This window comes from Odontesthes bonariensis, chromosome 18 (assembly GCF_027942865.1).
Source record: "Odontesthes bonariensis isolate fOdoBon6 chromosome 18, fOdoBon6.hap1, whole genome shotgun sequence".
NCBI lineage: Eukaryota > Metazoa > Chordata > Actinopteri > Atheriniformes > Atherinopsidae > Odontesthes > Odontesthes bonariensis.
In genome coordinates, this window is record NC_134523.1 from 2,315,999 (window position 1) to 2,340,324 (window position 24,326).

At 49.2% G+C, this 24,326-nt stretch overlaps 1 protein-coding gene across 1 annotated transcript in view; it reads right to left on the bottom strand.

Annotated features, from left to right (window-relative positions):
* Nucleotides 1-22,714, bottom strand: part of hivep1 (HIVEP zinc finger 1) — an 85,726-nt gene extending 63,012 nt beyond the window's left edge. Inside the window, exons 1-2 of the mRNA XM_075450501.1 lie at nucleotides 22,606-22,714; nucleotides 18,491-18,607 (exon numbers count right to left, since the gene is read on the bottom strand). Of these exons, the coding sequence (XP_075306616.1) occupies nucleotides 18,491-18,530 (40 nt within the window). The 5' untranslated portion in view covers nucleotides 18,531-18,607; nucleotides 22,606-22,714. The remainder of the gene's footprint in view (nucleotides 1-18,490; nucleotides 18,608-22,605) is intronic.
* Between the last annotated feature and the right edge of the window lie 1,612 nt (nucleotides 22,715-24,326).

Consider the following 24,326-nt stretch of genomic DNA (forward strand, 5'->3'; position numbering starts at 1 on the left):
AGTTATCAGGCCCCTCTCTGAGGAACCAGAGCCTTCAGTTATCAGGCCCCTCTCTGTGGAACCAGAGCCTTCAGTTATCAGGCCCCTCTCTGTGGAACCAGAGCCTTCAGTTATCAGGTCCCTCTCTGAGGAACCAGAGCCTTCAGTTAACAGGCCCCTCTCTGTGGAACCAGAGCCTTCAGTTATCAGGCCCCTCTCTGAGGAACCAGCTGCCAGTTTGGGAGGCAGAGCCTTCAGTTATCAGGCCCCTCTCTGTGGAACCAGAGCCTTCAGTTATCAGGCCCCTCTCTGTGGAACCAGAGCCTTCAGTTATCAGGCCCCTCTCTGAGGAACCAGAGCCTTCAGTTATCAGGCCCCTCTCTGAGGAACCAGAGCCTTCAGTTATCAGGCCCCTCTCTGAGGAACCAGCTGCCAGTTTGGGGGGCAGAGCCTTCAGTTATCAGGCCCCTCTCTGTGGAACCAGCTGCCAGTTTGGGAGGCAGAGCCTTCAGTTATCAGGCCCCTCTCTGAGGAACCAGCTGCCAGTTTGGGAGGCAGAGCCTTCAGTTATCAGGCCCCTCTCTGTGGAACCAGCTGCCAGTTTGGGAGGCAGAGCCTTCAGTTATCAGGCCCCTCTCTGTGGAACCAGAGCCTTCACTTATCCGGCCCCTCTCTGTGGAACCAGCTGCCAGTTTGGGAGGCAGAGCCTTCAGTTATCAGGCCCCTCTCTGTGGGACCAGCTGCCAGTTTGGGAGGCAGAGCCTTCAGTTATCAGGCCCCTCTCTGTGGAACCAGCTGCCAGTTTGGGAGGCAGAGCCTTCAGTTATCAGGCCCCTCTCTGTGGGACCAGCTGCCAGTTTGGGAGGCAGAGCCTTCAGTTATCAGGCCCCTCTCTGTGGAACCAGCTGCCAGTTTGGGAGACAGAGCCTTCAGTTATCAGGCCCCTCTCTGTGGGACCAGCTGCCAGTTTGGGAGGCAGAGCCTTCAGTTATCAGGCCCCTCTCTGTGGAACCAGCTGCCAGTTTGGGAGGCAGAGCCTGAATTGGACTAATTTTGACTAATGAATTTGATTGGATTGTAATACAATGAATTGGATTGTAATTGGCTTGAATTGGACTTTATGTTTGAAGTGACCTGCGGTGACATTTGGCGCTTCAAAAATTACAAAAATTACAAAAATTACGTTGGCAAGTATTTTCAACAGAATAAAGCTTAAGTTTTTTTAAAAAGTAAAGAAGTGAGTTGATAAAACACGAATGAAACGTTACACAGCTCCTATCCTTTCAATACCAGCGTTGACAATATGACTTTAAGTGTTCATTTATTATTATGTTTATCCAACTCAATTCTCTGAAATTGTACAAAATGTGGAATAAAGTTTGTTTGATATGAAACAGATCAACAAACTGACAGAGATGCTTCGTTTCCCAGAAAACAAAAGCAGCTCGAGCCAAGAGGACCGACCCACAACACAAACAGCTGCTCCAGTCTGTGGAACTCGTGGTTTATTCTGGCTCTGAATATTTAACCACAGTCACAGCTGAGCTCAGAGTTTATCATTAACAGAAAACCCATGTCACAGGCAGCGAACAACAACACTAATTTAATCCAGACCTGCTCTTAGAAAGAGTTTCCACCTGCTCACATGAAACCGAATACATCCACAAACCCTGCAAATTAAGTTTAAAAAGAGATATAAACTGGATTCCTGAGCAGAAACAGAGAGGAACGGGAAACTGTCTGTGTGTCCCTGTAGGAGTTTTACAAGGTAAACATTTTCCACCTTGTTAAAGATCCTCTTTTCACTGCAGCGGGGGGGCAGACCTGCTGGGCCTTTTATAAGACTCCAGGTATGCAGAGTCCGTGCAATTAACATGTTTTTAGACGTGTACAGATGTGATACAGTCTTTAAAAGCGTAATTAAATTAAATTATTAAATTAAATTGATCCCGAATGATGATTTAAGGGTTAAATCTACAGTCAGAGAGGAGGATCAGGTGGATGTGGGCTTATTTCTGATTTAAAAGATAAAAATAAAAGATGATGGCCCTCAGGATCCTTCCATAAGGTGACTGTGTTGTTACTGTTTCACTATAAATCTGGTGTGTGCGTGTAACAGCTGTCATGCAGGTGTGTCGGATACCGTCAGATCCTGACAGTGTCATGAGTCAAAACTCACTCCGAAAGCTAATTAATGATATTCAGATAGTTTATGACACAAAAAGGAGCGACAGACACAGATAAAAACTGTTCACTTATTGATTTAAAACTAATAATAAAAAGGCGTTTTGGGTATAGCCCGATCTATGAAACTGGTTTTATTTGCAGCACCGGGGCGTCCGACACAGGTGAGCTGTCAGTGACGTCTGTAACTGTAATTATTAATGTTGTATATGATGCAACAGCTGGCTGCTGTGACAGGTCACTGATGCTGTATTTCTGCTTAATCTAACATGTTTCAGACTCGCACCATTTACATTAAAACCTGTATTTAGATATTTTAAATTTCAGGGGATTTTGATAATAATTTATTATTAAATTCAATTCAAAGTGTATTTATATAGCACATTAAAATAATCACATCATCTTAATTTTTGCAGCTCAGACCAGATTCACCGAGTCGTTTCTGTTCATTCCGATATGCAAACTGTCTTTTTTTAAACTTTAAACTTCTAAATGTAAATAAAAAACAGAGAAATGGTCAAAATACCCAGAAATGTTTGTGGTGCCTGTTTAAGACAGTGTGTACACATCCTGACAACAGTCTGAAATATAATGTAATAAACAGTAAACAATCTGCTTCCTGTGTCCGACACTAAAAAGTGATTATTTTTCATCTCGTTATGTGGACTGAAACTGTTTTTAGCAGAGCATAAGAAGGAGGACGGGCTCTTATCTCTTGGCCTATATGTTGCAAATTGTAAAGAAGGATTTATGATATAATAGGACATAAACAGGAGGAGTTACTAACCAGTAGAGGGATTAAATAAGCATATGTTTGTGTTATTTGTTATGATTATTGGTTTCCCTTGTTTTGTTTATTTATTTTACATGTTCAAAATGAATAAATGTGTTTTACATAAACAAGCCACTGTTTTCTGGTCACATTTTTCGGAGTAAAGGAACTGAAACACTGACTTCTTCTGCTATGTGAAGCTTCTTGTAACATATTCTGAGAAAATTGCTGAATAAATAAAGTTTAACCGTCATTGTCCTGCGTCGTTTTTCCTTTTTAAGGTTTGTTCTCTGCAGGAAGTAAAAAATATCTCCCTGTACCTTTCTGTCATGGTTACTAAGCAACAGCCTTCTTGGTCAGAGGAAAGAGTTTGACTTTAAAGTCTAAACTTTCTCAGCTGAAACACACAGAAGTCTAACAAAGACCTCTTTATGGGTCTCTAATTTGTGAGTTTTAAGATTATTTGACTTTTTCCTCATTTATTCTTCATCCTTCACATATTCACTGTACACAGAAAGCAAAAATGCAGTTTGGAAACAACATTTAAAACCAAACAGAACCAAACAAACTGTTTGGTGTGTTTCTGCTGATGTGTCTCTGCAGGGGAAACCGCTGCACCACAGACCAGCTGTGTGACAAAGTAAACAGAGGTTCAGGAGTTCCTCTCTTCTTGCATCGCTGCCCACAAACTGCGTCACATTTCCTGACGGTGCACACAAACATGATCTGGTTACAGTCTGCTGCAGGACGGTTACAGCCTGCTGCAGGCCGGTTACAGTCTGCTGCAGGCCGGTTACAGTCTGCTGCAGGACGGTTACAGCCTGCTGCAGGACGGTTACAGCCTGCTGTAGGACGGTTAAAGTCTGCTGCAGGACGGTTACAGCCTGCTGCAGGACGGTTACAGCCTGCTGTAGGACGGTTACAGTCTGCTGTAGGACGGTTACAGTCTGCTGCAGGACGGTTACAGCCTGCTGCAGGACGGTTACAGCCTGCTGCAGGACGGTTACAGTCTGCTGCAGGACGGTTACAGCCTGCTGCAGGACGGTTACAGCCTGCTGCAGGACGGTTAAAGTCTGCTGCAGGACGGTTACAGCCTGCTGCAGGACGGTTAAAGTCTGCTGCAGGACGGTTACAGTCTGCTGCAGGACGGTTACAGCCTGCTGCAGGACGGTTACAGTCTGCTGCAGGACGGTTAAAGTCTGCTGCAGGACGGTTACAGCCTGCTGCAGGACGGTTAAAGTCTGCTGCAGGACGGTTACAGCCTGCTGCAGGACGGTTACAGTCTGCTGCAGGACGGTTAAAGTCTGCTGTAGGACGGTTACAGTCTGCTGCAGGACGGTTACAGCCTGCTGTAGGACGGTTAAAGTCTGCTGTAGGACGGTTAAAGTCTGCTGCAGGACGGTTACAGCCTGCTGCAGGACGGTTAAAGTCTGCTGCAGGACGGTTACAGTCTGCTGCAGGACGGTTACAGCCTGCTGCAGGACGGTTACAGTCTGCTGCAGGACGGTTACAGCCTGCTGCAGGACGGTTACAGCCTGCTGTAGGACGGTTACAGTCTGCTGCAGGACGGTTACAGCCTGCTGCAGGACGGTTACAGCCTGCTGCAGGAGGGTTACAGCCTGCTGCAGGACGGTTACAGCCTGCTGCAGGACGGTTAAACCTGGTTTATAGTCGGTAACGCAAGACGCAAAGCAAGACGCAAGGAGAAACGCAAGCCCTTGCGCGGTTGCAAGCCCCCCATTGCAAGCTTGCGTGTGTCAGCTCATTTTTCTAAACTTCACGCAAGAAAAGACGCAAGCCTACAACTTGAAAACGGCATACTCATCGATCTGACAGTATGCAGAGCGTTTACACACAGTGCACTTCACTCCTGTCCGAGCCGAAATCAGCCAGCCTGAAAAGTTGATTTCTCTTAAGCTATAAACTCTGTAAATATATAACTTTAGCAACATTTGAAACATTTTCAGGCAAGAAAGTAGTCGTTTAGACCCCCAAAGTGTTGAAAATCTGACAAAATACCGGCTGTTTACAAGAAGAAGAAGCATGAATCACTCGAAGAGGTCCTGGCGGTGAATTTCCTTTCATCATAGTAGGCTTGTCATTGAAAAAACCCGCTACTCCACCTACTGTCCTGGCAGTGAATCGCCATGCAGCACACGCAACCGCCGACAAAGCAAAATGAAGCATAAACGTCTCGAGCCATTTACATAAACGCAAGAAGAAAGCGCAAGGGCAGTTAAAAGAAGTATAACTCAGCCTTTACAGTCTGCTGCAGGACGGTTAAAGTCTGCTGCAGGACGGTTACAGTCTGCTGCAGGACGGTTACAGTCTGCTGCAGGACGGTTACAGTCTGCTGTAGGACGGTTACAGTCTGCTGCAGGACGGTTACAGTCTGCTGCAGGACGGTTACAGTCTGCTGTAGGACGGTTACAGTCTGCAGGCCGGTTACAGCCTGCTGCAGGACGGTTACAGTCTGCTGCAGTACGGTTACAGCCTGCTGCAGGACGGTTACAGTCTGCTGTAGGACGGTTACAGTCTGCAGGCCGGTTACAGCCTGCTGCAGGACGGTTACAGTCTGCTGCAGGACGGTTACAGTCTGCTGCAGGCCGGTTACAGTCTGCAGGCCGGTTACAGCCTGCTGCAGGACGGTTACAGTCTGCAGGCCGGTTACAGCCTGCTGCAGGACGGTTACAGCCTGCTGCAGGACGGTTACAGTCTGCTGCAGGACGGTTACAGTCTGCTGCAGGCCGGTTACAGTCTGCTGCAGGACGGTTACAGCCTGCTGCAGGAGGGTTACAGTCTGCTGCAGGACGGTTACAGCCTGCTGCAGGAGGGTTACAGTCTGCTGCAGGACGGTTACAGCCTGCTGCAGGAGGGTTACAGTCTGCTGCAGGAGGGTTACAGTCTGCTGCAGGACGGTTACAGCCTGCTGCAGGAGGGTTACAGTCTGCTGCAGGACGGTTACAGCCTGCTGCAGGAGGGTTACAGTCTGCTGCAGGACGGTTACAGTCTGCTGCAGGACGGTTACAGCCTGCTGTAGGACGGTTAAAGTCTGCAGGCCGGTTACAGCCTGCTGCAGGACGGTTAAAGTCTGCAGGCCGGTTACAGCCTGCTGTAGGACGGTTAAAGTCTGCAGGCCGGTTACAGCCTGCTGTAGGACGGTTAAAGTCTGCAGGCCGGTTACAGCCTGCTGTAGGACGGTTAAAGTCTGCAGGCCGGTTACAGCCTGCTGTAGGACGGTTAAAGTCTGCAGGCCGGTTACAGCCTGCTGCAGGACGGTTACAGCCTGCTGTAGGACGGTTAAAGTCTGCAGGCCGGTTACAGCCTGCTGCAGGACGGTTACAGCCTGCTGCAGGACGGTTACAGCCTGCTGCAGGACGGTTACAGTCTGCAGGCCGGTTACAGCCTGCTGCAGGACGGTTACAGTCTGCAGGCCGGTTACAGCCTGCTGCAGGACGGTTACAGCCTGCTGCAGGACGGTTACAGCCTGCTGCAGGACGGTTACAGCCTGCTGCAGGACGGTTACAGTCTGCTGCAGGACGGTTACAGTCTGCTGCAGGCCGGTTACAGCCTGCTGCAGGAGGGTTACAGTCTGCTGCAGGACGGTTACAGCCTGCTGCAGGAGGGTTACAGTCTGCTGCAGGAGGGTTACAGTCTGCTGCAGGACGGTTACAGCCTGCTGCAGGAGGGTTACAGTCTGCTGCAGGACGGTTAAAGTCTGCAGGCCGGTTACAGCCTGCTGCAGGACGGTTAAAGTCTGCAGGCCGGTTACAGCCTGCTGTAGGACGGTTAAAGTCTGCAGGCCGGTTACAGCCTGCTGTAGGACGGTTAAAGTCTGCAGGCCGGTTACAGCCTGCTGCAGGACGGTTACAGCCTGCTGCAGGACGGTTAAAGTCTGCAGGACGGTTAAAGTCTGCAGGCCGGTTACAGCCTGCTGTAGGACGGTTAAAGTCTGCAGGCCGGTTACAGCCTGCTGCAGGACGGTTAAAGTCTGCAGGCCGGTTACAGCCTGCTGTAGGACGGTTAAAGTCTGCAGGCCGGTTACAGCCTGCTGCAGGACGGTTACAGCCTGCTGCAGGACGGTTAAAGTCTGCAGGACGGTTACAGCCTGCTGCAGGACGGTTACAGCCTGCTGCAGGACGGTTACAGCCTACTGCAGGACGGTTACAGTCTGCAGGCCGGTTACAGCCTGCTGCAGGACGGTTACAGTCTGCAGGCCGGTTACAGCCTGCTGCAGGACGGTTACAGTCTGCTGCAGGACGGTTACAGTCTGCTGCAGGCCGGTTACAGTCTGCTGCAGGACGGTTACAGCCTGCTGCAGGAGGGTTACAGTCTGCAGGCCGGTTACAGCCTGCTGTAGGACGGTTAAAGTCTGCAGGCCGGTTACAGCCTGCTGTAGGACGGTTAAAGTCTGCAGGCCGGTTACAGCCTGCTGCAGGACGGTTACAGCCTGCTGCAGGACGGTTAAAGTCTGCAGGCCGGTTACAGCCTGCTGCAGGACGGTTAAAGTCTGCAGGCCGGTTACAGCCTGCTGTAGGACGGTTAAAGTCTGCAGGCCGGTTACAGCCTGCTGCAGGACGGTTACAGCCTGCTGTAGGACGGTTAAAGTCTGCAGGCCGGTTACAGCCTGCTGCAGGACGGTTACAGCCTGCTGCAGGACGGTTACAGCCTACTGCAGGACGGTTACAGTCTGCAGGCCGGTTACAGCCTGCTGCAGGACGGTTACAGTCTGCAGGCCGGTTACAGCCTGCTGCAGGACGGTTACAGTCTGCTGCAGGACGGTTACAGTCTGCTGCAGGCCGGTTACAGTCTGCTGCAGGACGGTTACAGCCTGCTGCAGGAGGGTTACAGTCTGCTGCAGGACGGTTACAGCCTGCTGCAGGAGGGTTACAGTCTGCTGCAGGAGGGTTACAGTCTGCTGCAGGACGGTTACAGCCTGCTGCAGGAGGGTTACAGTCTGCTGCAGGACGGTTACAGCCTGCTGCAGGAGGGTTACAGTCTGCTGCAGGACGGTTACAGTCTGCTGCAGGACGGTTACAGCCTGCTGTAGGACGGTTAAAGTCTGCAGGCCGGTTACAGCCTGCTGCAGGACGGTTAAAGTCTGCAGGCCGGTTACAGCCTGCTGTAGGACGGTTAAAGTCTGCAGGCCGGTTACAGCCTGCTGTAGGACGGTTAAAGTCTGCAGGCCGGTTACAGCCTGCTGTAGGACGGTTAAAGTCTGCAGGCCGGTTACAGTCTGCTGCAGGACGGTTACAGCCTGCTGCAGGACGGTTACAGCCTGCTGCAGGACGGTTAAAGTCTGCAGGCCGGTTACAGCCTGCTGCAGGACGGTTAAAGTCTGCAGGCCGGTTACAGCCTGCTGTAGGACGGTTAAAGTCTGCAGGCCGGTTACAGCCTGCTGCAGGACGGTTACAGCCTGCTGTAGGACGGTTAAAGTCTGCAGGCCGGTTACAGCCTGCTGCAGGCCGGTTACAGCCTGCTGCAGGCCGGTTACAGCCTGCTGCAGGCCGGTTACAGCCTGCTGCAGGACGGTTACAGCCTGCTGCAGGACGGTTACAGTCTGCTGCAGGACGGTTACAGTCTGCTGTAGGACGGTTACAGCCTGCTGCAGGAGGGTTACAGCCTGCTGCAGGACGGTTACAGCCTGCTGTAGGACGGTTACAGCCTGCTGTAGGACGGTTACAGCCTGCTGCAGGCCGGTTACAGCCTGCTGCAGGCCGGTTAAAATCTGCTGTAGGACGGTTACAGCCTGCTGCAGGACGGTTACAGCCTGCTGCAGGACGGTTACAGTCTGCTGCAGGACGGTTACAGACTGCTGCAGGACGGTTACAGCCTGCTGTAGGACGGTTACAGCCTGCTGCAAGACGGTTACAGCCTGCTGTAGGACGGTCACAGCCTGCTGCAGGACGGTTACAGCCTGCTGTAGGACGGTTACAGCCTGCTGCAGGACGGTTACAGCCTGCTGTAGGACGGTCACAGCCTGCTGCAGGACGGTTACAGTCTGCTGTAGGACGGTTACAGCCTGCTGCAGGAGGGTTACAGCCTGCTGCAGGACGGTTACAGCCTGCTGTAGGACGGTTACAGCCTGCTGTAGGACGGTTACAGCCTGCTGCAGGACGGTTACAGTCTGCTGCAGGCCGGTTACAGCCTGCTGCAGGACGGTTACAGCCTGCTGCAGGACGGTCACAGCCTGCTGCAGGACGGTTACAGCCTGCTGTAGGACGGTTACAGCCTGCTGCAGGACGGTTACAGCCTGCTGCAGGCCGGTTAAAATCTGCTGTAGGACGGTTACAGCCTGCTGCAGGACGGTTACAGACTGCTGCAGGACGGTTACAGCCTGCTGTAGGACGGTTACAGCCTGCTGCAGGAGGGTTACAGCCTGCTGCAGGACGGTTACAGCCTGCTGCAGGCCGGTTAAAATCTGCTGTAGGACGGTTACAGCCTGCTGCAGGACGGTTACAGACTGCTGCAGGCCGGTTAAAATCTGCTGTAGGACGGTTACAGCCTGCTGCAGGACGTTTACAGACTGCTGCAGGCCGGTTAAAATCTGCTGTAGGACGGTTACAGTCTGCTGCAGGAGGGTTACAGTCTGCTGCAGGACGGTTACAGCCTGCTGCAGGCCGGTTAAAATCTGCTGTAGGACGGTTACAGCCTGCTGCAGGACGGTTACAGCCTGCTGCAGGCCGGTTAAAATCTGCTGTAGGACGGTTACAGCCTGCTGCAGGACGGTTACAGACTGCTGCAGGCCGGTTACAGCCTGCTGCAGGACGGTTACAGCCTGCTGCAGGACGGTTACAGCCTGCTGCAAGACGGTTACAGCCTGCTGTAGGACGGTCACAGCCTGCTGCAGGACGGTTACAGCCTGCTGCAGGACGGTTACAGCCTGCTGTAGGACGGTTACAGCCTGCTGCAGGACGGTTACAGCCTGCTGTAGGACGGTTACAGCCTGCTGCAGGACGGTTACAGCCTGCTGCAGGACGGTTACAGTCTGCTGCAGGACGGTTACAGTCTGCTGCAGGACGGTTACAGCCTGCTGCAGGACGGTTACAGTCTGCTGCAGGACGGTTACAGCCTGCTGCAGGACGGTTACAGTCTGCTGTAGGACGGTTACAGTCTGCTGCAGGACGGTTACAGCCTGCTGTAGGACGGTTACAGCCTGCTGCAGGACGGTTACAGTCTGCTGCAGGACGGTTACAGTCTGCTGCAGGCCGGTTACAGTCTGCTGCAGGCCGGTTAAAGTCTGCTGCAGGCCGGTTAAAGTCTGCTGCAGGACGGTTAAAGTCTGCTGTAGGACGGTTACAGTCTGCTGCAGGACGGTTACAGCCTGCTGTAGGACGGTTACAGCCTGCTGCAGGACGGTTACAGCCTGCTGTAGGACGGTTACAGCCTGCTGCAGGACGGTTACAGCCTGCTGCAGGACGGTTACAGTCTGCTGCAGGACGGTTACAGTCTGCTGCAGGACGGTTACAGCCTGCTGCAGGACGGTTACAGCCTGCTGCAGGACGGTTACAGTCTGCTGCAGGCCGGTTACAGCCTGCTGCAGGCCGGTTAAAGTCTGCTGCAGGACGGTTACAGCCTGCTGCAGGCCGGTTAAAGTCTGCTGCAGGCCGGTTACAGCCTGCTGTAGGACGGTTACAGCCTGCTGCAGGACGGTTAAAGTCTGCTGCAGGAGGGTTACAGTCTGTAAAACCAGTAAAATTTTTCTTTTTTATCAAAATGTTACGTTTCATTAGAGATGTCCCATGGGGGGGGGGTAATGATTCACAGAGCAGGGCTTTCCTTCTTCACGTCTCACAGGGTAACAGAAAGGACAAAGAATGGCGATTCCTCTCTTTCTGTTTACAGGCTGGGACGGTTTGTTAGGACTGAGTTAAAAATACAGCAGGCCTGCTCCCAGAGCAGCAGAAACAAAACAAACTTGCACTTCCTTCCTCGGTTCGTTTAGATTTCCTGCTCCTTCCTGCACTCGCTCACACAGACGGTCTCCTACCTGCAACTCCAGGTGTTAAACCTCAAAGACAAGTTCCTGGATTAAAATAAGTTTCTGCTTACATGAATCTGAAGCTGTGAGCATCATCCAGATAAAAGTTCATGTGTGAGTTTACACACATTTAATAACCATTACGGTCATAAATCCAGTCAAACTTCACATCGCTGGCACATAAAATGAGTTTTTAAGATTATTTTTTCTCACTTTTCTGCCAGAAAAATGATCCTCCAGATGATTTTTTTTTTACTTTTAATGCTCCTTCAAAACTCAACAGCTCATCAGCAGATTCTTTCTGCTGGACATTCACAGCTCAGTTCACTCTGATTTTTCCTCAGAAGCAACAAGTCTGCAGCAAAGACTGCTGAGGAAGAGTTGTTCTCACTCAGGAGAGGAAAGGGATATCTGAATGATCCTGCAGTCATTCATGAAGCTGAGCACAGCAGACGGGAGCTTCGTGGTTAGAATACAGGTGACGGAAATCTGTGGTCGTCTACCAACCAGAATGCAGTGAGAGCGCTGCTGTAAAATATCCCTCCATGCTTTTTAAACCAAAGTGGTTTAAAATGTGCACAGAGAGCTGGAACACCGACACTGATGTGTCTGTTTCAGTCACATTTAGTAAATATGAGGCTCAATGTCCTGTTAACATATATTAGAGAAGAGAATAACATATGTTGTAAAAAAGAAAAATAATTTTGCTCACTTACATGGACTTTCTGGAAACTCACAACCTTGAACTGTGATTACCTGTACAAGTTCTGCGATTTGTGCACTGCTGTGACCCCATTGGAATTTAATTTTGGTTTATTAATCATTATTTATCTACATTAATATAATTTTGTTTGTTTTATTGTATGTTTATCTGTTTATTTATTTTTATTCTATTCTATTTTATTTATTTATTTTTATTATAATTATTGCCAGATGGGGATATAATGTTCATGTTTAAATGTCAATGAAAAATCTTCATAAAAATATGTTTAAAAAAAAATATATATATATATATATATATATATATATATATATATATATATATATATATATATATATATATATATGTGAGGCTCAATGGAGCCAGTGAAGACGATCGTTTTCACTTCTTCACAGCCTAAAAAACCTAAAACACTGATCCATAACATCTGAAGGTTCCCCCGTTTGGTTTCCAGATGTTTCAGGATGTCAGAGGCCCAGTTTCCATGACTAAAACTAGAGAAAATAACCCTGGAAATCATCTTTAGAATACTCAGATGGTGTGAGAAACCTGTTCCGTCGCCTGAAGGCAGGTGTGAGGCTGCGTTTTAAATTAAATTTATACAGAAATATTTAATCAAATCGCAGCCTCCTTAGTTGGCGATACGACCTATAAATAAGTTGTTTTGGATTATAATACCTTCACCTACGGTGGCTCTGAGCTGCCAAACAACTCTCTGAAGAAAATCAAACATGTTCTGAAAACACCTATTTTGTTGATCAGCAGGTTTAATCTGAGATTAATCTGTTCTGGCTAAATGTGGGCCTTAATCAGGAATTTTCTCTTTATTTGTTATGTTAAAATAAGGCAAAATCCTGCTTGATATGAATCATTTATTCGCTGCTGTAGATGGAATTTATCTGAACTCAAAGAACGTGTCAAACATCTTGTTTTAAGCTCTTCTAGAAAAGGTTTTTCTTCATCTTCTGACATTTTACAGACAAACGTTCTCATCTGTGTCGTGTTTTCCTTAAAATAAACATTATCGTCTCTTATTGATCAGTTATTTGGGTTGATGAGCCTCCCTGTTTATGTTTGTTATGTAAAAAGTGTAAAATAATTGAACTGTAAATGACCCAGGTGGGACAAAGTTTGTCAGATTTCAGAGACGGCATCTTTTAAATTCCAGTGGTGTTCAGAACAGAGATGCAGAGAGTTTTAAATCAGCCTGACGGCTGCAGGGGATTTCTCTGGTTTCAGGGAAAGACTTCCCCTCAGCCGGCGAGCATGTGACAGCACGCCATGACATTATCATTTCCTGTGAGCTGGAGGAAGCGGAGAGGTGATGAACTCCGTCAGGAGGCCAAAAAGAAGCCAAACAGATGCCTCAACAAGTTCTGGAGTAAAGAGGAAGTGAGCCGGCCGCTCAGATTTCAACAGACTCAGGACGGCGAGTCACAGCGAGTTCGAGGCAACGAAAGGTTAGAGGAAGCCTTCGGTTATCAGGCCCCTCTCTGTGGAACCAGCTGCCAGTTTGGGAGGCGGAGCCTTCAGTTATCAGGCCCCTCTCTGTGGAACCAGCTGCCAGTTTGGGAGGCAGAGCCTTCAGTTATCAGGCCCCTCTCTGTGGAACCAGCTGCCAGTTTGGGAGGCAGAGCCTTCAGTTATCAGGCCCCTCTCTGTGGAACCAGCTGCCAGTTTGGGAGGCAGAGCCTTCAGTTATCAGGCCCCTCTCAGTGGAACCGGCTGCCAGTTTGGGAGGCAGAGCCTTCAGTTATCAGGCCCCTCTCTGTGGAACCAGCTGCCAGTTTGGGAGGCAGAGCCTTCAGTTATCAGGCCCCTCTCTGTGGAACCAGCTGCCAGTTTGGGAGGCAGAGCCTTCAGTTATCAGGCCCCTCTCTGTGGAACCAGCTGCCAGTTTGGGAGGCAGAGCCTTCAGTTATCAGGCCCCTCTCTGTGGAACCAGCTGCCAGTTTGGGAGGCAGAGCCTTCAGTTATCAGGCCCCTCTCTGTGGAACCAGCTGCCAGTTTGGGAGGCAGAGCCTTCAGTTATAAGGCCCCTCTCTGTGGAACCAGCTGCCAGTTTGGGAGGCAGAGCCTTCAGTTATCAGGCCCCTCTCTGTGGAACCAGCTGCCAGTTTGGGAGGCAGAGCCTTCAGTTATCAGGCCCCTCTCTGTGGAACCAGCTGCCAGTTTGGGAGGCAGAGCCTTCAGTTATCAGGCCCCTCTCTGTGGAACCAGCTGCCGGTTTGGGAGGCAGAGCCTTCAGTTATCAGGCCCCTCTCTGTGGAACCAGCTGCCGGTTTGGGAGGCAGAGCCTTCAGTTATCAGGCCCCTCTCTGTGGAACCAGCTGCCAGTTTGGGAGGCAGAGCCTTCAGTTATCAGGCCCCTCTCTGTGGAACCAGCTGCCGGTTTGGGAGGCAGAGCCTTCAGTTATCAGGCCCCTCTCTGTGGAACCAGCTGCCAGTTTGGGAGGCAGAGCCTTCAGTTATCAGGCCCCTCTCTGTGGAACCGGCTGCCAGTTTGGGAGGCAGAGCCTTCAGTTATCAGGCCCCTCTCTGTGGAACCGGCTGCCAATTTGGGAGGCAGAGCCTTCAGTTATCAGGCCCCTCTCTGTGGAACCAGCTGCCAGTTTGGGAGGCAGAGCCTTCAGTTATCAGGCCCCTCTCTGTGGAACCAGCTGCCAGTTTGGGAGGCGGAGCCTTCAGTTATCAGGCCCCTCTCTGTGAAACCAGCTGCCAGTTTGGGAGGCGGAGCCTTCAGTTATCAGGCCCCTCTCTGTGGGACCAGCTGCCAGTTTGGGAGGCGGAGCCTTCAGTTATCAGGCTCCTCTCTGAGGAACCAGCTGCCAGTTTGGGAGGCAGAGCCTTCAGTTATCAGGCCCCTCTCTGTGGAACCAGCTGCCAGTTTGGGAGGCAGAGCCTTCAGTTATCAGGCCCCTCTCTGTGGAACCAGCTGCCAGTTTGGGAGGCAGAGCCTTCAGTTATCAGGCCCCTCTCTGTGGAACCAGCTGCCAGTTTGGGAGGCAGAGCCTTCAGTTATCAGGCCCCTCTCTACCTGTAAGACCAGGCTTAAAACTTTCCTTCCTGATAAAGCTTATAGTTAGGGATGGCTCAGCTGACCCTGAAACATCCCATAGTTAAGCTGCTATAGGCCCAGCCTGCTGGGGGAGCTCCCATGATGCACCTCTCCATGTACATGTGACATCATTGTTGTCATTAACTTGTGTTTCTCCCTCTCAGCAGGTGTCTCTGGCCTGGTGTTACGCTGCTTGTTGTCCCCTCTTTCCTGTCCTCTCAGCCCCAGCTGGTCCAGGCAGATGGTTTCTGGTTCTGGTTCTGATGGAGGTTTCTTCCTGTTAAAAAGGAGTTTTTTCTTCCCACAGTCGCCTCGTGCTTTTAATGCCTCGCCTAGTGTTTTAATTTGCATATTTAAGTCGACATCAAGGCACACTTGCATCCTGCTTTGTGAGAATCACCTGATGACCCCCGCCTCAAGCTAAAGAAAACATCTGTGCTGTGATTTCAGCTCCAGTTTCCTGTACAATCAGAACTCAGAGAGAGTTAAAGTGGCAGAAAGTCTCCTCGTCCTCGTCTCTGTTGTCCCGATGTTGTTAAGAAGCCGAGAAATAAAAAATAAATAAATTTAACAATTAAATAAATAAATAAATAAAAAACAATAAAAAATAAAATAAATTTTAAAATTTTAAAAAACAACGATAAGAAACCTTTTCCCCCGTTATAAAACCGAAGTATTAGATCTTTTCTAAGCACATTGTGCACGTTTTGCATGTGATAGCACGCTTGGAGAAGTTGGACCTGTTTAATCTTTGCACCAAATCGAGTATTGACTCTACCGATTGGTTAACAGTTGTCAGAGATGTTGATCCAAAGAGACCAAAAACAAGGAAAAAAGGCTTTAAATCCTAATATTTAAGCATTCTACTGTCACTTATACTGGATGTCCCTTCGGTGCCCGTTATGTGAATGAACTCTGAGTCACTGAAAGCAAATCGAGCATCACTGGGCCGCCGTCTCCTCCCTCCTCTGCTGGGCAAAGACATCCAGTCCTCTGAGCTGAATTATTTATGTTGTTTGTCCGAGCGATTCGAAAGAAAAGACCCGCAGACAGGAAGCGTTTATGTGCTCGACAAACAGAGGGGGCTGCACATTTTCACACTCGGCGTGTTAATGCCACGGATTCCACCGTCTGTGAACTGCAAACGTCTGCTGACACGCAAAGCTGTCGGCTGTCAGCATAACGCCACATCCGCCCGGCCAATCAGGGCTCTGCTTTCCCACCGGGGACGCTCCGATCCTCCGTCACTCATCCACCAAGACGCTGGATTCGATACGAGCCTCAGACGGAGATCTGAAGCCTCAAACTCCAGTTCAAACACGAGGATCCGTGAATCCACGAAGGTGACGAACACACGAGAGAACGAACACTGATTTATCACGACATCCTGCCTCAGAAACCGTGTTTTCATAACACTATCGAGCCGATTTAAAGCAAACTTTAAACGTATCTTTTTGTGTTGTCCTGTGGTTAAAGGTTATCTGTATCCACAGTTGTTTTATATGAGATTGCTGCTGCTTGTGCTTTTTTTTGTTTGTTTGTGTGTTTGTTCTCTGCCTACAGGTGCTCCTGGTGCCTCTGAGGCTGGATTCCCGTGAAAAGCCGTGGATTGTCTTCAGTTTTGTTTTTAAAGGTGTAGCAGCTGGTTGCCTGATTTTTCATTGTTTTTTATGTTTGTCTCTTCACATTTCTGTTCCTTTTTTTCCCTTCTTCGCTCTCCCTGTCCTCCGGTTCGGCACTATCACATGTTAAGTATTGTAACAAAAATAAATAAATAAAAATAAGGTGTTGATGGGCATCAAGGGAAGCTTTACATTCATAAAGCTTCCCTTGGCATAGCAAATGTGTTTGGCATAAACTGTATTCAGATTACAATTCTGCTACCATAATGCTGGACAGGAAAAGAGGTAAAAACAAAACAAAACAAACAAAAAATGCATCTTCGCTGTTCAGTTTAAATCTCGTCAGCTCTGGTTTTGGTATGAAAAATAAGCAAATTAAACATTAATAAATATGGAGTAAGAGTGTCTTAATCTTTCAGGGTTTTGGCCTGAGGTTAGAAGTTCAGGTGCATTGGCTTCACTAGTCATCTTAACTAGTCCTTAACTGGTTCAGGTCCTACTTAGAAGGCCGGAGTTATTTTGTTACTACTGGCAGCTATGAATCTGAGCGAGTGGCCATGACTTGTGGAGTCCCCCAGGGGTCAATTCTTGGACCTCTTCTGTTTAACTTGTATATGCTCCCTTTGGGTCAGATATTGCAGAACTTTAACATCAATTATCACAGTTATGCAGACGATACACAACTTTATGTGTCTCTGTCACCATGGCGACTGCAGCCCAGCAGACGTACTGTGTCAGTGTCTGGAGGAAGTAAACACCTGGATGAGAGAGAATTTTCTACAATTAAATGAAGACCAAACTGAGATCATTCTGTTTGGGAGCAAAGAGAAGAGGGTCAGCGTTGGTAAATATCTTGAGACTCGGGCCCTTACAATCACTGACCAAGTTCGTAACCTCGGAGTGTTGATGGACTCAGATCTGACTTTCAGCAGCCACATCAAAGCTGTCACCAAGGCAGCTTTTTACCATCTCAGAAACATCAACAGAATTAAAGGTTTCCTCTCCCAAAAAGACCAGGAGAAACTCCTCCATGCATTCATCTCCAGCAGACTCCATCACTGTAACGCTCTTTGAACTGGACTTCCCACAAAGAGCATTAAACATCTGCAGCTCATCCAGAACGCTGCTGCTGGAGTTTTAACCCGGACTAAGAGATCTGAACACATCACAGCAGCTTTAAAATCTTTACTCTGGCTTCCAGTCAGTCACAGAATAGATTTTAAAAGCCTGCTGATGGTTTACAATCTGTGATCTGTTCAGAGAATATAAAGCCAGCAGAGCTCTTAGATCCAAGGACTCAGGTCAGCTGGTCCAGTCCAGAGTCCAGACTAAACATGGAGAAGCAGCATTTAGCTGTTATGCTGCAAACAAGTGGAACAAACTGCCAGTGGAGATTAAACTTTCACCAAATGGAGACATTTTTAAATCCAGGTTAAAGACATTTCTGTTCTCATGTGTCTATGCATGAAATCTGCACGATATCTTTGAACTTATCTGGACTGTTGCTGGTTTTTAAATTCATTTAAATGATTTAATTTGTTTCTCTTTATATTCTTTTATGTATTTTTAATGCTTCTTACACTCCCTGTTGCAATGCTTTTATTTTATGTAAAGCACTTTGAATTGTTCTGTACATGAAATGTGCTACAAATAAATTTGATTTGATTTGATTTAACCAGTTAGTTTCACATTTAACTCACCACTAAAGCAGCTTGAGAGGGAAATTACTTTAAACTAAAACACTTAAAAGTCACATGATGTTCTCTATACACGATAATCAACTCATCCTGTTGGAATATGCAACATAAATAACAACAAAGTTCCAGTTTCTGTTTCAACCCCTCGGTGGTTGTGACAGATGGAAAATCCCGTGTCAAGCAAACATCACACATACATCACAACAGAGCTGTTGTTTTTGGCTTTATGGCACTAAGGCAGCACAACACGGCGCGTGCACGTGTACACTGAAGCCATGTTTACAGATACAGTGCCATGGCAACAGGAAACAAACGCCAGCTTCAGCTCAGGAAAACAACAACTCTGCGTTTCCATCACAGCAGAACTGATGGTGAGGCCGCCCAGGACGCCTCGTACAGACCCGGCCCGGTCAGACGTGCACGCCAGGAACCAGAACTGCGCCCACATCAACCCACCAGCCCAGCAGCAGACTCACCTTTGAGGTTTTTGGGGTTGTTCTGTTTGGTGCGTGGCATCTTTCCAGTTCACAGGTGCATCCTGGGGGATTTTAACCTTGCAGCGCGTCGACTCCTGAGCCACGGCCGGGGTTCATCTGCAGGAGACAAAGAGGATCGATGAGCTCACACAGGGTCTCAGATCTACCCGATGAGCTCTAACAGGGTCTCAGAGCTCCCCGATGAGCTCTAACAGGGTTTCAGAGCTACCTGATGAGCTCTAACAGGGTCTCAGAGCTACCTGATGAGCTCTAACAGGGTCTCAGAGCTCCCTGATGAGCTCTAACAGGGTTTCAGAGCTACCTGATGAGCTCTAACAGGGTCTCAGAGCTACCTGATGAGCTCTAACAGGGTTTCAGAGCTACCTGATGAGCTCTAACAGGGTCTCAGAGCTACCTGATGAGCTCTAACAGGGTCTCAGAGCTACCTGATGAGCTCTAACAGGGTTTCAGAGCTACCTGATGAGCTCTAACAGGGTTTCAGATCTACTTGATGAGCTCTAACAGGGTCTCAGAGCTACCCGATGAGCTCTAACAGGGTCTCAGAGCTACCTGATGAGCTCTAACAGGGTCTCAGAGCTACCTGATGAGCTCTAACAGGGTTTCAGAGCTACCTGATGAGCTCTAACAGGGTTTCAGATCTACCTGATGAGCTCTAACAGGGTCTCAGAGCTACCCGATGAGCTCTAACAGGGTTTCAGATCTACCCGATGAGCTCTAACAGGGTCTCAGAGGTACCTGATGAGCTCTAACAGGGTCTCAGAGGTACCTGATGAGCTCTAACAGGGTTTCAGATCTACCCGATGAGCTCTAACAGGGTTTCAGAGCTACCCGATGAGCTCTAACAGGGTCTCAGAGCTACCTGATGAGCTCTAACAGGGTCTCAGAGCTACCTGATGAGCTCTAACAGGGTCTCAGAGCTCCCTGATGAGCTCTAACAGGGTTTCAGAGCTACCTGATGAGCTCTAACAGGGTCTCAGAGCTCCCCGATGAGCTCTAACAGGGTTTCAGAGCTACCCGATGAGCTCTAACAGGGTTTCAGATCTACCCGATGAGCTCTAACAGGGTTTCAGAGCTACCTGATGAGCTCTAACAGGGTCTCAGAGCTACCCGATGAGCTCTAACAGGGTTTCAGAGCTACCCGATGAGCTCAGAGGGTTTCAGAACTACCTGATGAGCTCTAACAGGGTCTCAGAGCTACCCGATGAGCTCTAACAGGGTTTCAGAGCTACCCGATGAGCACTAACAGGGTCTCAGAGCTACCTGGTGAGCCCAAACAGGGTCTCAGAGCTCCCTGATGAGCTCAGAGGGTCTCAGAGCTACCCGATGAGCTCTAACAGGGTTTCAGAGCTACCCGATGAGCTCTAACAGGGTTTCAGATCTACCCGATGAGCTCTAACAGGGTTTCAGAGCTACCTGATGAGCTCTAACAGGGTCTCAGAGCTACCTGATGAGCTCTAACAGGGTCTCAGAGCTACCTGATGAGCTCTAACAGGGTCTCAGAGCTCCCTGATGAGCTCTAACAGGGTTTCAGAGCTACCTGATGAGCTCTAACAGGGTCTCAGAGCTCCCCGATGAGCTCTAACAGGGTTTCAGAGCTACCCGATGAGCTCTAACAGGGTTTCAGATCTACCCGATGAGCTCTAACAGGGTTTCAGAGCTACCTGATGAGCTCTAACAGGGTCTCAGAGCTACCCGATGAGCTCTAACAGGGTTTCAGAGCTACCCGATGAGCTCAGAGGGTTTCAGAGCTACCTGATGAGCTCTAACAGGGTCTCAGAGCTACCCGATGAGCTCTAACAGGGTTTCAGAGCTACCCGATGAGCACTAACAGGGTCTCAGAGCTACCTGATGAGCCCAAACAGGGTCTCAGAGCTCCCTGATGAGCTCAGAGGGTTTCGGAGCTACCTGATGAGCTCTAACAGGGTTTCAGAGCTACCTGATGAGCTCTAACAGGGTTTCAGATCTACCTGATGAGCTCACAGGGTTTCGGAGCTACCTGATGAGCTCTAACAGGGTTTCGGATCTACCCGATGAGCTCTAACAGGGTTTCGGATCTACCTGATGAGCTCTAACAGGGTCTCAGAGCTACCCGATGAGCTCTAACAGGGTCTCAGAGCTACCTGATGAGCTCAGAGGGTTTCAGAGGTACCTGATGAGCTCTAACAGGGTCTCAGAGCTACCTGATGAGCTCAGAGGGTTTCAGAGCTACCCGATGAGCTCTAACAGGGTTTCAGAGCTCCCCGATGAGCTCTAACAGGGTTTCAGAGCTACCCGATGAGCTCAGAGGGTTTCGGAGCTACCTGATGAGCTCTAACAGGGTTTCAGAGCTACCTGATGAGCTCAGAGGGTTTCGAAGCTACCTGATGAGCTCTAACAGGGTCTCAGAGCTCCCCGATGAGCACTAACAGGGTCTCAGAGCTACCTGATGAGCCCAAACAGGGTCTCAGAGCTCCCTGATGAGCTCAGAGGGTTTCGGAGCTACCTGATGAGCTCTAACAGGGTTTCAGAGCTACCTGATGAGCTCTAACAGGGTTTCAGATCTACCTGATGAGCTCACAGGGTCTCAGAGCTACCTGATGAGCTCTAACAGGGTCTCAGAGCTACCCGATGAGCTCTAACAGGGTTTCGGATCTACCCGATGAGCTCTAACAGGGTTTCGGATCTACCCGATGAGCTCTAACAGGGTTTCGGATCTACCTGATGAGCTCTAACAGGGTCTCAGAGCTACCCGATGAGCTCTAACAGGGTCTCAGAGCTACCCGATGAGCTCTAACAGGGTCTCGGAGCTACCCGATGAGCTCTAACAGGGTTTCGGAGCTACCCGATGAGCTCTAACAGGGTCTCGGAGCTACCCGATGAGCTCTAACAGGGTTTCGGAGCTACCCGATGAGCTCTAACAGGGTTTCAGAGCTACCCGATGAGCTCTAACAGGGTCTCGGAGCTACCCGATGAGCTCTAACAGGGTTTCGGAGCTACCCGATGAGCTCTAACAGGGTTTCAGAGCTACCCGATGAGCTCTAACAGGGTTTCAGAGCTACCCGATGAGCTCTAACAGGGTCTCAGAGCTACCCGATGAGCTCTAACAGGGTTTCAGAGCTACCCGATGAGCTCTAACAGGGTCTCAGAGCTACCCGATGAGCTCTAACAGGGTCTCAGAGCTACCTGATGAGCTCTAACAGGGTCTCAGAGCTACCCGATGAGCTCTAACAGGGTCTCAGAGCTACCTGATGAGCTCAGAGGGTTTCAGAGCTACCCGATGAGCTCTAACAGGGTTTCAGAGCTACCCGATGAGCTCTAACAGGGTTTCAGAGCTACCTGATGAGCCCAACAGCCGCCTCAGCTCTGCGGACGCAGGAAATCTCACGCTCATGAACACATATCTGAAGCCCCCCTCAGCCGCAGCATCTCCCCCAGAACAAACTCGCTGCAGCACGTCTTTGTCTCCCCTCACTATTACATAACTCTTACTACAGCCGATTGGACGCGCGCGGCTCCGTGCGTGCTACATGTGGCCGCTGCAATGACATCACCTCCCGGAGCATCTCTGCGGCGCGGAGTCAGACTCACCTGCCGCCTGCATCCAGACACATCCCGCCTCTCAGGAGCGTGCGTGTGCATGTGCGCGCGTGTTTGAGGAAACACCCACGACGCTGACACCGGAGGAAAAGGTGCAAAAAGTGACCGCAGGGATGGTTTCCGCTCACACCTGAGGAAACACCGCGAGAATTATGCAACCGCGTCCGTTAGTCCTACACCACGCGTGCACGGATTTCCAGCGCGCCCGCGCGCGCGTGGGAATGGCGTGTTTCGGTGCCTGTTGCAACACGTGAACGCCCAGAGAAGGAGGGCGGAGTCAGGGAAAACCCCCTCTCTGTCTGCAGCTCCAACAGGACGACCGACACCCACACGCGCTTTACGAGCACGCGCACCTACGGTCCAGGGTTGCTGCGCTGCACGAGCCTCAGAAAAAAAACAACAGTGGCGCAAACCCCGCCCGCGTGCCGGGCTGCACCCCGGAGTTCACGGCGGGCCGAGACCCGGACGACGGAAGCGGGTGCGGGTGCGTGTCCGCGTGCAGGGAGGCTGGTACTCACAGGTGCGGCTTCGGCTCGTGCCACGGCGGGAGCGCACCTTCAGTGGCGGAGGGTTCGGCTCCGCGGCTGCCTTCACCTTCTGGCTCACTTTCTATTGCAGGAAACAGACAGGCCCTCTGACGTCAGCGGGGGTCCCGTCTCCGCCTCCCAGACGCGGCGGGGGTCCCCTCCGGCCGCAGGGGGGTTCCCGACGGCCGCTTCTCTCCGTCACTTGGACCAAAGAGAGTGAATGTTGTGTGTGAGAGATGTTTTTTATTTTTCATTTAGTATATTCATGCAAAAAGTGGAACAACTTTTTATTTTTTATTTTTTATCATTTTTTATTTTTATATATATATATTTCTTTATTATTATTATTTATATATATATATATATATTTTTTTTTTTTCTTTCTTTTCAGTTTTTCTGCTGGTTGGGTCACCTTCACCTTGTTCTTGTCCCCGGACAAATAGAGAGGGATGGGGAATTAAACAAAGCTTGTTTAGTTTGTTGTATCTTTTTATTTTTCACTGTGGAAAACTTCAATTAAATATTTCTGGGAAAAAAACAAAGTGGAACAACTTGTATTGTGTATTAAATTAAATAATAGTTATTTATATGTGGAAAATGTATGGTGAAATGGTCATGTGCTCATATACCTTTGAGCATCAGATTTGTTATACCAACCTGCCCAGCAGGGACTACAGGTGGAAATGAGCATTTCCTGCTATAAGCTGGTACAAAGCATCTTTCCTCAAGGTCAATGTTTATAGTACACTGTCCCTGTTCAAATAAAAACATACCATACCATACTTCTTCGCGTGTTTGTGTTGGAAGGCGCTCCTCCTCTTCCTCCTCTTCGTGTCGCTGGGCGGGAACCCCCCTGCCGGACCCCCACTCCGCCGCACATAGTTCAGGACTGACGGTTTTCCCGGAGGTTCCTTGTTGTCAGGTCACGTTGTACCCCTCCGCCACCACTGACCGGGCTTCCCCTGCACTAACCCGCAGCGGGGGATCCAGCGGCGGGTCAGTGATCCCAGAGGTGCTCGCGGAGTGAGAGGGGGGGGCGGTGCCCAAAAAACTGCAAAAACATCTGAACTCCAGCTCCCAGAGGAGCTTTAATTTATGGGATTCCTCATTCAATATAACCTCCTCCGACACACAGAGGTGTGTGAAGAGGTTAACTGAAAGTAGGGCTGTTAGAAGGTGTGTAGAACCAGGTGGAACCAGGTGGTTTTTAAAGGTAAATGTTGTCATTTTAAGCAACTTTGTACAAAAGGAAAAAGAAACACTTAAAACAGTAATATAATTAATGTACATAAAAACACTCAAATGAAGTGAAAATGATCATTTAAACTCTATATTTTACTTTTAATGATGGATTTTTCTTTACCCGTATTATTTATATTTTATTCATTTCAACTTCACAATGTGCAATATTATTTATACTAGGTCACTTTACTTTTTAGTACTTGCTTTTCTCTTTAAAAAAATGTTTTCTCTTTTTTAATTTCTTGTTTCATGTCTGTTGTTGCTGCTGTGACAAGTGAATTTCCCCGTTGTGGGATAAATAAAGTACAATCAAATCTAATCTAATTACCAGGAAAATATAATTAAAAATGATCCATAAATATACAAATGGTATCATTAATATTGGTAATTGTGACCGAGGAAGAGTTTGTTGTGGAATTAAATTACAATTTAATTAAATGGAAAACAAAACTTTATCCCAAAGGGAAATC